Source organism: Eubalaena glacialis, chromosome 4 (assembly GCF_028564815.1).
Source record: "Eubalaena glacialis isolate mEubGla1 chromosome 4, mEubGla1.1.hap2.+ XY, whole genome shotgun sequence".
Classification (NCBI taxonomy): domain Eukaryota; kingdom Metazoa; phylum Chordata; class Mammalia; order Artiodactyla; family Balaenidae; genus Eubalaena; species Eubalaena glacialis.
The window spans coordinates 128873699-128890712 of record NC_083719.1 but is presented as its reverse complement, the minus strand read 5'-3'; the positions used below and the strand labels follow the sequence as shown (position 1 = coordinate 128890712).

General features: G+C 47.5%; 1 protein-coding gene across 1 annotated transcript in view; it reads left to right on the top strand.

The window, feature by feature from the left end:
* The window catches only part of GLRA1 (glycine receptor alpha 1), a 72543-nt gene that overhangs the window by 35181 nt on the left and 20348 nt on the right, over positions 1 to 17014 (top strand). Inside the window, exons 5-7 of the mRNA XM_061188987.1 lie at positions 7146 to 7369; positions 10343 to 10425; positions 11654 to 11791. Of these exons, the coding sequence (XP_061044970.1) occupies positions 7146 to 7369; positions 10343 to 10425; positions 11654 to 11791 (445 nt within the window). The remainder of the gene's footprint in view (positions 1 to 7145; positions 7370 to 10342; positions 10426 to 11653; positions 11792 to 17014) is intronic.

Below are 17014 nucleotides of genomic sequence, written 5' to 3'. Positions count from 1 at the left end.
AAATCTGGGAGATTCTGGATGGTGTAGTCTAGCAGCTAAATGCTTGGGCTCTGGCATTAACATCTTGGGTTCAAATCCCAGCTTTGCCACTTACTAGCTGTGTGCCGTCAGGAACAGTACTCTAACTTCTGCATGCCTTAATTTGCCTAACTGTAAAATGAGAACAATAGAATCTACATCACAGGATTATTGTGAATATAAAATAACACACATAAAGAACTTAGCATCATCCCCTGCATGTGGTAACATCTCAATGTATTATGTGCTTTGTTATTATCAATTCTGCGTCTGCCAGTAACTAGTGCTGGGAACTTGAGCTTTTAGGGCTTTAGTGTCTGCGTCTATCCAACGGAGATAAGAATCTGCCTTTTCATGCCAAACTTCATAGAACAAAACTAATGTGAGGGTGCTTTGTAAAGTAAAAAGCAGTTAATAAGTATGAGACGTTATTAATAAAAGAAACTGACACAAAAGAGAAAAAAAAAAAGAAAGAAAGAAAGGAAGGAAGAAGCGAACGCAGTGTACTACTTAAAGGCACAGGACTTTGGAGTCAGCCAGTCATGGATTCGAGCCTCAGCCCTGTCACTAACTTTAGAAAAAGCATTAAGTATCCCCAGGCTCAGTTGATCCATAAAATGGTATCCCTGTGAGAATCTGGGGAGAGGGATCATTAAAGCACTTAGCACTGCATCTGGCACTCAGTCAAGATTCAGTAAACTCTCCATGTGCCGGTGAGCCAGGTCCATACTCTCGCAGGACAGTGAGGAGACTGGGGCTGACTCTTCTCACATTTGAAGGCAACATCTTTGACTCTGATTCCACAGTGCTTCTCAGAGGTCTGGGAAAGTGCTTGAGAAGCAACAGCAGCTCATAAACCAAGCCTGGGACCCTCCACTCTGAATGCCCCCTGGTCCCTGGCTCTCAGCAGACTGCTCCAGCTCTCACACATCTTAATCCCAAATCCTGTCAGAGCTAAGTTAGAGTTTCTCCAAGGAGAGCAGAGCCTGCCTGATGGCAGAGTCAGCTAGGTTCTCCTCCTCCTGCCCTTAAAGGTGTACAAGTGATTAGGAAAAGTAGTGGGAAAGGGGTCAAGATTTCTGTATGCAAGTCCCACCTTAGTCACTGAATTGCTGTGTGGCCTGAGAAAAGTCTCTTTCCCTCTCTGGGCTGTGTGTAAAAGGAAGGAGTTGAGACAGACATCTACCTGTAATATTGGTGATGAAAATGATGAAGAATAAGATGATGATGACAAAGAACAATGATTCTCTCCTCTGCCCCACTCTCCATCCCTACTTAGTTTAGCTCCTCCTTATCTTTCATTGAACTGTCACAGTGGCCTCAAAATAAGTCTCCCTGGTCCCGTTTTCTCTCACTTCAGCATTTCATGGTCACGCCTCCCATGCTGATCTTCCTGAAGTCAAACTGGGATATTGCTCCACTGCTTAAGACTTCAGTGGTGCCCAACTGGCTACAGAATAAGATCCAAACACCTTGCTTTGGCAGTTGAGGATACCCCCAGTTTCAAATCCATCCATTCTACAGCCTCATCCCAGCAGAGTGGTTAAGAGCATGCGCTTTATATAATTAGACAAACCAGATTTGAATTCCAAGCCCATTATTCACTGTGTGAATTTGGACTAATTACTTAATCTCCCTGAGCCTTCTTCATCTATAAAATTAAGGCGAAACCACCTATAATCATAGGATTGTTTTAAACATAAAATGAGCGGAAGTTTGTGGCATGCTTAGCACAATGCCTGGTACTTAGTAGGTCCTCAATAAGAGGGACTTTTATTACTTATGCAGCTGATGGTTGAGCTAAACTGAACCGTTTGAATGCCCCTGCCTATACACCTTTGCTTGTGCTATTCCTTCTACAAGAAATTCCTTTGACAACCTGCCCCCCGCCCCTCGCCAACTCTACAAATCCTAATCCTAAATACACCAAGGCCGAAGCCCTGGTCCTCATGTCCTGTCCTGCTCCACACCTGTATTCCTCACCTCTGTCCTTCCTCCTCGCACATCACTGCCTCCTTTCCAGCTAAAATCAGATATTATTCATATCTCAGAACAACACCAGATCTAGAGATGCTAACTTCAGGAGGATGAAACAACCTGATAGGGGCCATTTCAAATGCCACCTTCTCCCCAAAATCACTTCCAGATTCATCCAACCTGCCTGGAAGGAATCTCAACGACTTGAAAGCAATATCTAATAGCAGCTTGTTAGAACCCCTTCTGACCCTTATCACTTTCAGTTTTGTATGTTAGATTTGTGTCCATACCTTGCCTTGCTTGCTAGATAACCTGAGCTCTGTGAGGGTAGAAGCCAAGACCTGAGCCTCTGCTCTCACCGTTCTCCCACTGGGCCTCATAAGTGTTTATAGAGTTGAATCAAGTTTAGAGAAGAAACATCCCTTTAACGGCTGGAAGGCTGAGACTTAGGAAGGTATAAGAATCTGATTCTTCATCCTCCTCTTGGGTGATGGCTCTTGGTTCTGACTGCTGTGGGCACACATCTTGCCCTCCACGTCCTCTTCCCACCAACACACCCACCAGGCTCTTAGCTCTTTCCTACTAAAGCACTTCATGCTTCCTATTTCACCACAATACTCAGTTTAGAGGAGTTTGCTGGGAGAGGTTAGAGTCTGAAATTAGACATAACGGGGGCGGGGACAGGGGGGGCGGTGCACACAGGAAGCCTTCCATACACGTTTGTTGAATGATAGAACAAACGAATGAATGAGTTAATACTCTACCTTGGTCTCGCAAGCAGGGAAGCTGCCCAGTTTCCAGAAATCAAGCCATCAGGGAATCTCAGAGGCAAGAGTAGAGAGTGGGTGCTAGAGCCTGCTGAGCCAGAGCTCTGCCAGTCCCGCCCCCTCGGACTTAGAAGATGGGCCACCTTGAGGGTCAAGGCCTGGAAGCCAACTACCAGAGGTGGGACCTGAGGTTCTCAGCTGGAGAACTCCAGGGCTGCTCTTCCAGCCTTTGAACCTGAACGTGGACCCCCAGCAGGTCGAACACTGACCAGAGTGACTGTAGAGCCAAGTAAGCAAAATGGCATTTAGCTTTCAGCCTGTTACAACAGTTACATTGGTCCCTTCCAAACGGCATTTCCCGCTGCTGTTTACCAACCGGGGAGGAGAAAATCGATGCAGCAGGTCGTCTGGGGAGCGGGTGCTGAGGGGAGAAGAGGGCACTGGGAGAAGGGGACAAGTTGCCTGAGGACACCAGACACAGTCTCCACAGCTCTTACCCTCACTTCTCATGAATCGCTTCAAAGCGAGACCCTATGGTTTTCATTTTGTTTTTCTCCTTTTAGGTGACGTATGTTTCTATTTTTTCATAATCAACATGCATTACTTCTGTGATAAGAAAAATAAAGTATTTTTAAATTTCAGTAGTAAAATGCAACTGTAACAATGTCCTTCCCTACTTAAAATTCTTCGAAGACTCCACATTTGTCCCAGGATGGAGTCCGCGTTCCCCAGGACAGCTTGCTCGGCACTGCATGCTTCCTCCCCCTCCTGCCCTCACTCATCTACTTGCTGTTCTGTCCAAAGCACCGTGCTCTTGCTTTGTCTCTAGGCCTTCACAGGTGCAGTTCCAACTGCCCAAAATGCTTTTCCTTTTTGGCTCTGCCATATTTGGTATCACCTTAAATATCACATCTTCCTGGCACCTTCCCTGACCGCCACCTCCAAGTCTAGACGGGGAGCCTGACTTCTGTATCTCCCTAGTGCCCTGTACCTAATCCCCAGCAGAGCCCAATCTCTGTGTGGTGTAAGCGCTACACCACTGTAGGCTCTGTGACAGCATAAACATGTCTTTCTTGTTCTCAGCGTGTTCTCCAGTGCCGAGAACAGTGCCTGGCACTTAGATGCTCCATTAAATGTCGCTGGAAAACATAAAACTAATAACGATCACCTATTAGATTTGGAAGGGTTCTTAGAGCCCATCTAGCCTAACTCCTCCTTCTAACAGTGGGGCCCAGAGAAGTAAATCCAGATTTTAATCCTAGGTCTTTTCTGAATTGCTATGTGACCTTGGACAATGCCTCCTCTCTCTGATCCTCAGTCTCTCCAGCTATAAAATGGGGCAAGCTCTTCCTACTCCAACTTTTTCTGGCTCTGCCTCCCCCTGCTCCTCCTCCTCCTCCTCCTGGGTGTTGGGTAGCTCCAGGTACGTGGACTGGGTGAGTAGGTAGGATGGTGCAAGAGAAATATAAGGTCAGGTTTATCCTCTCAAATTGTTGCCCATCAAGTTGAGGAGGTAAGACACACACAGGGAGGTAGTGTTAAATTAAACGTTTCTGGCGATTCCGTTTTGCTAGGAGATCAGAAAAGGAAGAAATCAGGGAAGCCTGGGGGCATCAAGCCTCCTGCAGGAGATTAAGCTTAAACCGAGCAGGCAGTGGGGGTGAGAGAAGAGGCTCCCCAGCACGGAACCGGCCATCCACAGCCAGGGGACGTAATCAACAAGTGCTCACTAGAAGGTTGGGCTGATGTGGATTCAGATTCCAGCTCTGCTGCTTACTAGCTCAACCTTTCCAAACCTCAGTTTCCTTAACCTCACTATGAGAATCTGAATGTCTAGCTTGCAGGTGTTTTGTAAGGATTAAATGTATGTGACAGTATCTAAAACAGTGCCTGGTGCCTAACAGGCCATTTTAAGAAATGCCACTTTCTTTTCTTCCTTCCAGCCACATAAACTGGCTTGACATGTTGCTGGCAAGAACATCAGAAGTGCAGCTGGGGTTTGGGGACTGAAGGCTTTTTCTGTCCAACCATTCATAGTCTGTTTACTCTGACATGACTCCCAGTGCCTCATCTCTCCCTCCCTCCCTCCCTCCCTCTCTCTCTCTCTCTCTCACACACACACACACACACACACACAAACACACGCACTTCATGTAAAATCCACAGAACAAACAGAGGCTGTTTCTAATCCCTGATGAGATGGGGCCAGGTTAGGAGCTATTACAATCAACAGGAAAAACAAAGTATCAACCTCCAGTCTGGCCTGAAGTTTTCCCTCCACCGTGGGACTTATAAGATAGTAAATTTTTTTTTTAACATCTCTATTGGAGCATAACTGCTTTACAATGTTGTCTTAGTTTCTGTTGTATAACAAAGTGAATCAGCTATACATATACATATATCCCCATATATCCTCCATCTTGCGTCTCCCTCCCTCCCTCCCTGTCCCACCCCTCTAGGTGGTCACAAAGCACCGAGTTGATCTCCCTGTGCTATGCGGCTGCTTCCCACTAGCTATCTATTTTACATTTGGTAGTGTATATATGTCCATGCCACTCTCTCACTTCGTCCCAGCTTACCCTTCCCCCTCCCCGTGTCCTCAAGTCCATTCTCTACGTCTGCGTCTTTATTCCTGATTATGAGACCAAATGTCATTTTCTATGGGGCTGGAGGGAGAGGCTTCAACTAAGTTATAGAACAGTCCCATAAGACGTCTTGGAACATTTCAGGAAGCTACTGATATTCCTGTAGGCAAACAGAATGTGGGAGGAAGTGGCAGGCGGGGAGCGTAGGGGGCAGAAGGGCTGTTTGCTTCAGTCCATTCCTGCTGATGACAGATCGAGGGTAATCAGGATTTAGGGGCAGCTCCCCAAAAGAAAATATAACATAACCTCCTTTATCCTGCACCTTCAGAGAAAAAGCAGCAGCAGGTGCTTCCGAGCAGAGATTATTCCCTGAAGGAGAACATTTAAAGTTGGACTTCAACTGAGGTTATTTATCTTCTAGGGAACTATAAACCCTCTTGGGAATCTAACAGGGAGAGTTATACCCTTCTTCATAGGAAAACACAAATACACCCCAAATTCTGCTTGCAATGGAATATTCACGGGCCCCAAGTTTACAATGTCTCTCTAACAAAATTTAAAACTTTTCTTAATGGAAATATTTCTTAACTTCATTACCCAGTTTCCCACCGTGGAGACCTACCACAAATTGCATCTCAGGTTGTGAATGGGAACTAAATGGATTCTTTAAGTCCCTCTAAGACCCAATGAACAAATCCTCAGCTAAGAGTCAAGGCACCTGGGCTTCAAAATCAACTCTGCTCTGCCTTTTCAGAGAGACACGGCCAGTCTCAACTCTCTCTAGATTTCAGTTTCCTCATCTGGAAAAAAAAAAAGGTGGGGAAGGGGGTAGTTTTGACTAAGACAGCAATTTCTAACCCACATTCTGTAGAAGATGAGCCTCATGCACAAAATAAAAGAGTTCTATGGCCAAAATAAATCAAGGAAATGTTGCATAGTCTATTCCCCTTTTGGAGATGCACACAACTCCTTAGCATATTAAGGTCTCTGAGAAGTTCTGCCATAAAGAAATCTGATACATTTGGTTTAATCAAACATTTCCCTACTTGGTTTGATCGTGACTTTTTTTGTCCCATCAGAGAGCATTTAACTTAGCGCTGGGTTCCAGTAAGATGTGGCAACTATTAGTCCTCCCCAAACAAACAAATCAATACATTATAGAAGGTAACAGAAGGCCAGTATTAAAACAGAGTGGTGTGAACCCTAAGACCAGCAGAACACTATAAAATCCTTCCACCCAACTTTCCTTCACTGCTTGGGAATTGGGCAAAATAGTGTGAATGCTCAGGCATCAGCTTTTAGTCTTTTCTTTTGTTCCTTCGATCTGTCTAGAATAGTGACTCTCAAACCTTAGTGGGCATAAGAATTACTGCACTGATGGGGTTGATAATAAAAGGGGGACTTCAGCTTTATCTGTGATGTATTATTTCTCTTATCTAATAAAAACTGAAGCAAACACAACAAAATGTTAACAGGATGATAAACAGGTGTTTATTACATCAGTATGAACTTCATATTTTAAATTTTTCAGAAGAAAGAATAACATTTAAATAATCTCAGTTCAAAGTTGAATATACTTAATAGGGCATCTAGAGAATTTTCAGGGATAATTATGACTGCCCTGATTTTTGCCTGATGCACAGACTTTACGTCTCATCCCCATGTAAGATGCAACCACACTCTGATAGCATCCCCCAGAAGGGGCTTTGGGAAGCGCTGACCGAAAGCACCTGGGCCCTCCAAGATGTGACATCCCAGGGCCTAACTCTGAGTCCACCTCCTTATCTCCTGGCTGTAGGACTATAGGGTCAACATCTTCCTACGGCAGCAGTGGAACGACCCCCGGCTGGCCTACAACGAATACCCGGATGACTCTCTGGACCTGGACCCATCCATGTTGGACTCCATCTGGAAACCTGACCTGTTCTTTGCCAATGAGAAGGGGGCCCACTTCCATGAGATCACCACGGACAACAAACTGCTGAGGATCTCCCGGAATGGGAATGTCCTCTACAGCATCAGGTGAGTTCTGTACAGGCTCGTCCCCTCCATCCTCAGGATACACCTTGTGGGAGCAGACACTCAGAGGAGGGCCAAACAGAGGTGAACAGGCCCTGGCAACTGAGCACCTTTACAGAATAGGCAGAGCCAGCTCTGCAGCTTACACTCAGCAAGTAAGAATAAAATACCACGGGAACTCCTAGAAGCGAGTAGTTCATTATAACCAGGGGGACCAAGGAAGCATCCTAGAGAGGGAAGGTTAAAGTTAGGCCCCCAAGCTTGCCCAGAATTTCAATAAAACAAGATGGGAAAAGAATATTCAAAGACAATGCTGACCCCAGGAACGTTCGGTTATTCAAGATGAATAAATTCCAGAGAGCTGCTGTACAACAATACTCTACAGTTAACAGTACTCTACTGTACATTTAAACACTTATTAAGAGGGTGGATCTCATGTTAAACGTTTTTATCATAATTTTTAAAAATAGCCGAGCAAAGGCGCAAAGTCTGAAAAATCACAGCAACTTCAACATAAGTGGCCTGCCAGGTGGACGGTGCTGCTCACAGGTATAAGCCAGGGCTGCTCCTTCCCTTCTATAAAGGCTTTCTATCTTCCTCTACTCCTTGCACTGAGTCTGCTGGGACTCCCTTCCCTAGTTGGGGGATATCCTGCATACACTGGTTATGGGCAAACTTTCAGAGCTTCCTGCCACACTCTGCGCCCCTCCCAACCCACCTAATTCTCAGTCTCCACCCCCAAGGCATGGAGAGAAGAACCAATGTCCATGTTATATCCTTACTATGTACCATTCACTGGGAATTTACCTACTAGGCTCAGACTTTATATGTATTATTTATACTCCTCCTATCAACCCTATGAAGTAGGCTTTATTATGCCCACTTTGCAGATTAGACAAGTGAGGATCTGAAAGTTTAAGCAACTTGCCAGAGTTCCCACAGCTACATAGTAGCAGAACCTAGATTCTAATCTGTTAGTGTGCACCTAATGCCCACTCAGAGCCTAGAAGAACAGTGCAGAGCATTCAATAGGCACTCAAATATTTGATGAATGAATGAATATGTTTTTATTTCAAAGAGCTTAAAGGGACACTGGTCCTACTACTACTGTGTAGCACAGGGAACTCAGCTCAATGTTATGTGGCAGCCTGGATGGAAGGGGAGTTTGGGGGAGAATGGATACGTGTATATGTATGGCTGAGTCGCTTTGCTGTGCACCTGAAACTATCACAACATTGTTCATCAGCTATACGCCAATATAAAATAAAAAGTTAAAAAAAAAAGGGGGGGGGGACACTGGTCCTAAATGACTCTCCTGCCCCTCCAGTCCCTCAGGGGAATATATCTTTTTATTTCCATTAGGAGATGAGCTTTAAGTGTCCAAGCCCATTGGAGAGGCCGCACAGATCCTAATCCCCAAATGTGACTGGATTCAGAGTCTCCCGAGAGCAGGCTGGGTGGGAGAGGGGACTCAGGGACCTCAGCAGGTAAAGGAGGCACCATGGAAGGGCAGACTGGGAGGAATCCGAGGCCAACATGGCCTTGCTCACCCATTGCCTGCCGCACCCAGTGCACATCCAGACTGGAAGGGTGACGGGCTCAGGATGGCCACCGAGGCCCTGGCTGGCTTGGATTCTGCTGCAGCCAGGCTCAGTTTCATATCTCTAGGAAGCTAAGCCCCAGTGCAGCATGACAGAAGGACAAATCAGCAGAAAGTGATGTTCCAAGGTCATTCAACTTCAGGAAATTCACCCAGTGTGTCGGCTGCCCCACTTTGGAGCTCTTATCTCCAGAAATTCAACTGCGTGCACTTTCCCTTCCCTTCCCCCTCCTTCTCCCGCTCCCTCTTTCCCCTCTTCTTCCCCTTCCTCTCCCGCCCTTTCCCTCCCTGCTTCTGCCTTGTGCTTAAAGGGCCCGCATCCACAGCCATGGGTGAGAGCTGGAGGGGGAAGCTCGCGCCAGGCCGTGGGCCTCACCACGTGGGGCCGAGGTGCCAGCAGCTAAGCCCCATAAGACCACCAGTTAGGGGTCTTCGGGTATTGAGGTTGGCTTTTCAGGATAGCAGGGCTAGAAAGCCCGCCAGCAAACACACGAGCTCAAAATCCAAAGGCCAGGAGACGTGGTTTTGAACCCTGGCTGAGCCATCAGCTGGCTGTGTGACCTGACATGCCTCCCCACCTAGCCTTCTCTGCCTCCCAGTTTTCTCACCTGTCCAGTGCAGGAGTTGGCCTGATGATCTAAGTCTCTTTGGCCTCCACGAGCCTTTCTTCTCTGTTCCCTGCAGCAGGGGCTCAGATGCTGGCAAAGCCTTTCAAGCTGAAGCCTTGCATCGCAGCTGAGCTGCAGACCTTGGATTCTGTTCAGGGGACTCCCTCTGGTTCTGAGGCTGCAGTCTCGGCCAGGGCTGAACAACCCAAAATAAACAGCTAGCCCAGACGCCTGGAGCAACCACCACTCCCCAACTGACCCCAGCAGGAGCCCGCAGACGCGAGTCAGCTGTGTTGGACACCCAGCATGCAGGGAGCCTCTTGGAAATCACTTTTGATGAGTCCAGTGTGTGAAGGGAGAAGCCAAGAACCACCTGCGCACCTGCTACATACAGGTGCACCTGGGGATACCTGAGGCCTGGTGGTGCTCAATTTAAAATTCAGGCTCTGCCTTACCTGAGGGCTCTACAGAAGAGAAGGGATGGAGGTAGCCCATGGCCTACAGGCCTTCAGGCAACTTGCTAAAGGCAAGTTTCTAGAAGCCAGACAGACGCCAAAGAAGCCCAGAAGTTCCACTGACTCTGTGTGACTTTAGGCAACCTACTTTATCTCTCTGATGTGGAAATATACATATATTATTTCAATAAACACTGGTTCCCTAGCCTCCTTGGCCTTTCCTAGATAACTGATTTTCCAGTAGTAACTGGAACGGAGGCACAGCTTCTCTGGTTTGTGGATCCAGCATCATACGACTCCTTTCTCTTCCCAGAATCACCCTGACACTGGCCTGCCCCATGGACTTGAAGAATTTCCCCATGGACGTCCAGACGTGCATTATGCAACTGGAAAGCTGTGAGTCCCTTGCATGAGGCCTCTAAAAGAACCAGACTCTCCTATCCCCATGGGACCAGCAGAAATTCCCACACAGCTGCTCCTAACCACTGAACCCCAGGAGATTACTGTAATAGCCCAAAATACCAGATGAGGAGCTTTGCTCTTAGAAAACACATTAGAAATATAACGTCCCTAACATTGTCTGACTGAAGTTCAGCTCTGGAGCCAGCAGCATTCTCCAAAGAGGCACTGTTCCATGTCCCCCAGGAACATGCTCGCCAGGAATGGAGGAGCAATAGCTTGAATAAGTCATGGTCCTTGAACTCACAGGGATGCTCACTCCAGCAGGGGAGAGAGACGTCTTCCACACAGATAACTCTAAGGCAGGCAGCAAGTGGTACGTGTGTGGTTAGACGTACAAAATGCTGTGGCCTCAAGGCAGAAAGTGCACTTCCTTCTGACTGGGAAGGAGACAGGGTATGGGGAAGGTTTTATGGAGGAGATCACAGGTGAACCAAGATTTTAACAGATGGAGTAGCTCACTTCTTTGATTGCAACACAGAAACCAATCTGACTCATGTAAAGAATGGAATTAAGTGGAAGGACATAGGGGTTCCACATGGACTTGAAAGAAAAGCTAAAGTACAAGAACCAGGCCAGAGCATTTAGGCAACAGGAACTAACAGACCATCCCCTTGGAGCACCACCTCTGAGGAGAGTCTGCACCAGCCAACTCTGAACCTTTGTCACTTTACTCAACAGTCAAAGTCCTGGGGCAGAGAGTCTGATTGGCCTAGTTGAGTCACCATCTCATACCTTGGCCCCCAACTGATAGCCCCACCAGGACAGCATACCATACAGTCATTCCCCAGAGGGAAATCTGCTGGGGGCACAAGAGGGGGCTTGCAAGGATGGTGCACAGGCAAAAATAGTGGAGGACAGCTGAATCTGACCATGGGACTGAGGGGTGAGGGCAAGAGGACAAGCTAAGGTGGGAGGCTGGGGGGGGTGGATAAGAGAGGTGGAAGGGCTGTGGGGTAGATGTCAACAGCAAAACCAGCTTTAACCTCTCGTGTGGGGAGAAAAAAACAGCAGCAGCAACATAGTCTCATGAGTTCCACTGAGTGTCTGATGCCTCTCTGCTTCTAACGTGCTTCATGTTAGACGCCCTTCCTGAAGCACCCCTGACATGCTTCAGATAAGACCTTCTGGGTGGTGACTGCTCCTTCTTCTGATCCCATCCCAGTTGGATACACCATGAATGACCTCATCTTTGAGTGGCAGGAGCAGGGGGCTGTGCAGGTGGCAGATGGACTGACTCTGCCCCAGTTTATCCTGAAGGAGGAGAAGGACTTGAGATACTGCACCAAGCATTACAACACAGGTACGTGCGAGGGCCCACCTCAACCCAGCCAGGGCCAGAGGTCATTGCAAATATTCATTCAGTCACTGATCCAATGGATCTTCCGAGGTACCCGTGGTGGATCTATCTCCGTATTTATTACCTACCTAGTGGTTAAGAGAATGTCCCTTGAAACCAAACAGTGGCTCCCATGCTTTCTTCCTGTGAGTCCTGGGACAAGTAACTTGAGCTTGGGCCACATCTCATTACAAGGGGAGCTGAGAGATACAGTCTCTTTTCCAGGTAGCAGTATGTCCAGCTCAGGACGGACCCTGTTCCTAAGGCAGAAGGGAGAGCTGACAGTGGGAGGACATCTAGCAGTGTCTATCACAGAGGGACTGGCATTTCTATTTTTTTTTTAAAGATCTTTTTTTTTTCTTGATGTGGACCATTTTAAAGTCTTTACTGAATTTTTTACAATATTGCTTCTGTTTTATGCTCTGGTTTTGGTTTTTTTTGGCCGCGAGGCATGTGGGATTTTAGCTCCCCGAGCAGGGATCGAACCTGTACTCCCTGCATTGGAAGGTGAAGTCTTAACCACTGGACCGCTGGGGAAGTCCCGGGACTGGCATTTCTGAGAGGGCAAAAGCACAGAGAATGTTCACATTAGACCTCAGTGGGGAGCTGGGAGCTGGCACTAAGGATTATTAAACAGTGAAGTTGGAAAGGGTCCCCTGGACTGAGCTACGAGGAGGGAACCCCACTTTTTAGCTCAGCTCTCTATCTCCCATGCCTAGCCCGGCATTTGTTGGAAGGTTGAACACAGGGATGAAGTGGGGCCGGATCAAGACTGGCTTTGCCTGCCCTGTTTCAGGCTGGGAAGGAGCTCGTGGAACATTGTGGACAAAAGGCAGTCAGTTAGTATGCCATGCTGGGGAGCTGGGCCGGGGGCTGCTGTCTGAACACAGCCGAGTGGAGTGGAGGCACATGACAGGCTGGGACAGGGGCCCAGGAGAAGAGGAGGTGAAGGCGAGGGGTTCAGAGAAACCACTGTGGGTTCTGATGCAAGTAGAAGGCCCAGAAAAAAAAGCAGGCAGCCTGGGCGCTGGTCTGTTTAGGACAGCTGTCTCTTTCCAGTGACCTCGGAGATATCTTAGAACCTTCAAAAATACTCTCTTCATCCCTGGGCAAGCTGAGACTCAGAGACAGTATCCAAGGGGAACTGGTTCCAGGACCCACCAAATTACCAAAATCCAGGGATGCTCAAGACCATAGTTGGCCCTCCTCACTGAAGGATGCAGGGCCCACAGATACAGAGGGCCAACTGTACTCTCATTAGCAGGGAGTCCCCATGAATCAAATAATCGCAACAGACTCTCACATACCACGGCCCTTTACTGTTTACACAGCGTTTTCTCATTCGTCATCTCAGTTGCCCTTCACTATTCACATTTGAGTGAGAGCTGAGTTCCGGGCTAGCTCTGTGGATTCAAGGAGAGAAGACTGGCAAGGCCCTGTCCACATGGAAGGTGCTGTCCAGGGAGCTGTAGAAAATCCCCTGGTAACTGTGCGTCAGTGGACTGGAGCTAAGACGCCACCATGGGATGGCCCAGCCCAGGTCCAGGGATTCACAGATTGGGAGGAGACGAGCTGTCCGCAGTCTGGTGCAGAGGACAGAGAGAGAGTGAGATCAACTTGCCTACTGAGGGAGGGGCAAGATGGCGGAAGAGTAAGACGCGGAGATCACCTTCCTCCCCACAGATACATGAGAAATACATCTACACGTGGAACTGCTCCTACAGAACACCCACTGAACGCTGGCAGAAGACGTCAGACCTCCCAAAAGGCAAGAAAATCCCCACGTACTTGGGTAGGGCAAAAGAAAAAAGAAATAACAGAGACAAAAGAATAGGGACGGGACCTGCACCAGTGGGAGGGAGCTGTGAAGGAGGAAAGGTTTCCACACACTAGGAAGCCCCTTCGTGGGCAGAGACTGCGGGTAGCAGAGGGGGGAAGCTTCGGAGCCACGGAGGAGAGCGCAGCCACAGTGGTGCGGAGGGCAAAGCGGAGATTCCCGCACAGAGGAGCGGTGCCGACCAGCACTCACCAGCCCGAGAGGCTTGTCTGCTCAGCCGCCGGGGCGGGCGGGGCCTGGGAGCTGGGGCTCGGGCTTCGGTGCTAGCCGGGAGGGAGTCCGGGAAAAAGACTGCAGCTGCCAAAGAGGCAAGAGAATTTTTCTTGCCTCTTTGTTTCGCGGCGCGCAAGGAGAGGGGATTCAGAGCGCCGCCTAAACGAGCTCCAGAGACGGGCGCGAGCCGCGGCTATCAGCGCGGATCCCACAGCAACAGGGACGCAGAGGGAAAAACGGAGAGATTCCCACACAGAGGCTCGGCGCCGAGCAGCACTCACCAGCCCGAGAGGCTTGTCTGCTCACCCGCCGGGGCGGGCGGGGGCTGGGAGCTGAGGCGCGGGCTTCGGTCAGATCCCAGGGAGAGGACTGGGGTTGGCTGCGTGAACACAGCCTGAAGGGTCTAGCGCACCACAGCTAGCCGGGAGGGTGCACGAGAAAAAGTCTGCAGCTGCCGAAGAGGCAGGAGACTTTTTCTTGCCTCTTTGTTTCGCGGCGCGCAAGGAGAGGGGATTCAGAGCGCCACTTAAACGAACTCCAGAGACGGGCGCGAGCCGCGGCTATCAGCGCGGACCCCAGAGACGGGCATGAGACGCTAAGGCTGCTGCTGCCGCCACCAAAAAGCCTGTGGGCGAGCACAGGTCACTCTCCACACCGCCCCTCCCGGGAGCCTCTGCAGCCCGCCACGGCCAGGCTCCCGTAATCCGGGGACAACTTCCCCGGGAGAGCGCACGGCGCGCCTCAGGCTGCTGCAACGTCACGCCGGCTTCTGCCGCCGCAGGCTCGCCCCGCCTCCTCCGTACCGCTCCCTCCCCCCGGCCTGACTGAGCCAGAGCCCCCGAATCAGCTGCTCCTTTAACCCCATTCTGTCTGGGCGGGGAACAGACGCCCTCAGGGGACCTACATGCAGAGGCGGGTCCAAATCCAAAGCTGAACCCCGGGAGCTGTACGAACAAAGAAGAGAAAGGGAAATCTCTCCCAGCAGCCTCAGAAGCAGCGGATTAAAGCTCCACAAACAACTTGATGTGCCTGCATCTGTTGAATACCTGAATAGACAACGAATCATCCCAAATTTAGGAGATGGACTTTGGGAGCAGGATATATTAACTTTTCCCCTTTTCCTTTTTTTTGTGAGTGTAGATGTGTATGCTTCTGGGAGAGATTTTGTCTGTATAGCTTTGCTCTCACCCTTAGTCCTAGGGTTAGGTCCGTCCGTTTTTTTTTTTTTTTTTTTTTTTTTTGGCTTAAAAATTTTTTTTCCCCTAATAAATGTTTTCTTAATAATTTTTTCCTTATTTTCTATTTTTAAAAAAATTTTTAATAAGTTTTTTCATATTTTTTATTTTAAAAAATTAAAAAATTTTTTTTCTTAATAAATTTTTTCTAAATAATTTTTTTCTTATTTTTAGTATAAAAAATTAATAAATCTATTTTTAAAAATTAAAAAAAAATTTTTTTTCTTAATAAATTTACTCTTAATAATTTTTTTTCTTATTTTTTATTATAATTGCTTTATTTTATTTTATTTTATCCTCTTTTTTTCTTTCTTTCCATTTTTTTTCCCTTTTATTCTGAGCCGTGTGGATGAAAAGCTCTTGGTGCTCCAGCCAGGCATCAGGGCTGTGCCTCTGAGGTGGGAGAGCCAACTTCAGGACACTGGTCCACAAGAGACCTCCCAGCTCCACGTAATACCAAACGGCGAAAATCTCTCACAGATCTCCATCTCAACATCAAGACCCAGCTTCACTCAACGACCAGCAAGCTACAGTGCTGGACACCCTATGCCAAACAACTAGCAAGAGAGGAACACAGCCCCATCCATTAACAGAGAGGCTGCCTAAAATCAAAATAAGGCCACAGACACCCCAAAACACACCACCAGACGTGGACGAACCCACCAGAAAGACAACATCCAGCCTCATCCACCAGAACACAGGCACTAGTTCCCTCCACCAGGAAACCTACACAACCCACTGAACCAACCTTAGCCACTGGGGACAGATACCAAAAACAACGGGAACTAAGAACCTGCAGCCTGTGAAAAGGAGACCCCAAACACAGTAAGATAAGCAAAATGAGAAGACAGAAAAACACACAGCAGATGAAGGAGCAGGGTCAAAACCCACCAGACCTAACAAATGAAGAGGAAATAGGTAGTCTACCTGAAAAAGAATTCAGAATAATGATAGTAAGGATGATCCAAAGTCTTGGAAATAGAATAGACAAAATGCAAGAAACATTTAACAAGGACGTAGAAGAACTAAAGAGGAACCAAGAAACGATGACAAGCACAATAAATGAAATTAAAAATACTCTAGATGGGATCAATAGCAGAATAACTGAGGCAGAAGAACGGATAAGTGACCTGGAAGATAAAATGGTGGAAATAACTACTGCAGACCAGAATAAAGAAAAAAGAATGAAAAGAACTGAGGACAGTCTCAGAGACCTCTGGGACAACATTAAACGCACCAACATTCGAATTATAGGGGTCCCAGAAGAAGAAGAGAAAAAGAAAGGGACTGAGAAAATATTTGAAGAGATTATAGTTGAAAACTTCCCTAATATGGGAAAGGAAATAGTTAATCAAGTCCTGGAAGCACAGAGAGTCCCATACAGGATAAATCCAAGGAGAAACACACCAAGACACATATTAATCAAACTATCAAAAATTAAATATAAAGAAAACATATTAAAAGCAGCAAGGGAAAAACAACAGATAACACACAAGGGCATCCCCATAAGGTTAACAGCTGATCTTTCAGCAGAAACGCTGCAAGCCAGAAGGGAGTGGCAGGATATACTTAAAGTGATGAAGGAGAAAAACCTACAACCAAGATTACTCTACCCAGCAAGGATCTCATTCAGATTTGATGGAGAAATTAAAACCTTTACAGACAAGCAAAAGCTGAGAGAGTTCAGCACCACCAAACCAGCTTTACAACAAATGCTAAAGGAACTTCTCTAGGCAAGAAACACAAGAGAAGGAAAACACCTACAATAACAAACCCAAAACATTTAAGAAAATGGGAATAGGAACATACATATCGATAATTACCTTAAATGTAAATGGATTAAATGCTCCCACCAAAAGACACAGACTGGCTGAATGGATACAAAAACAAGACCCATATATA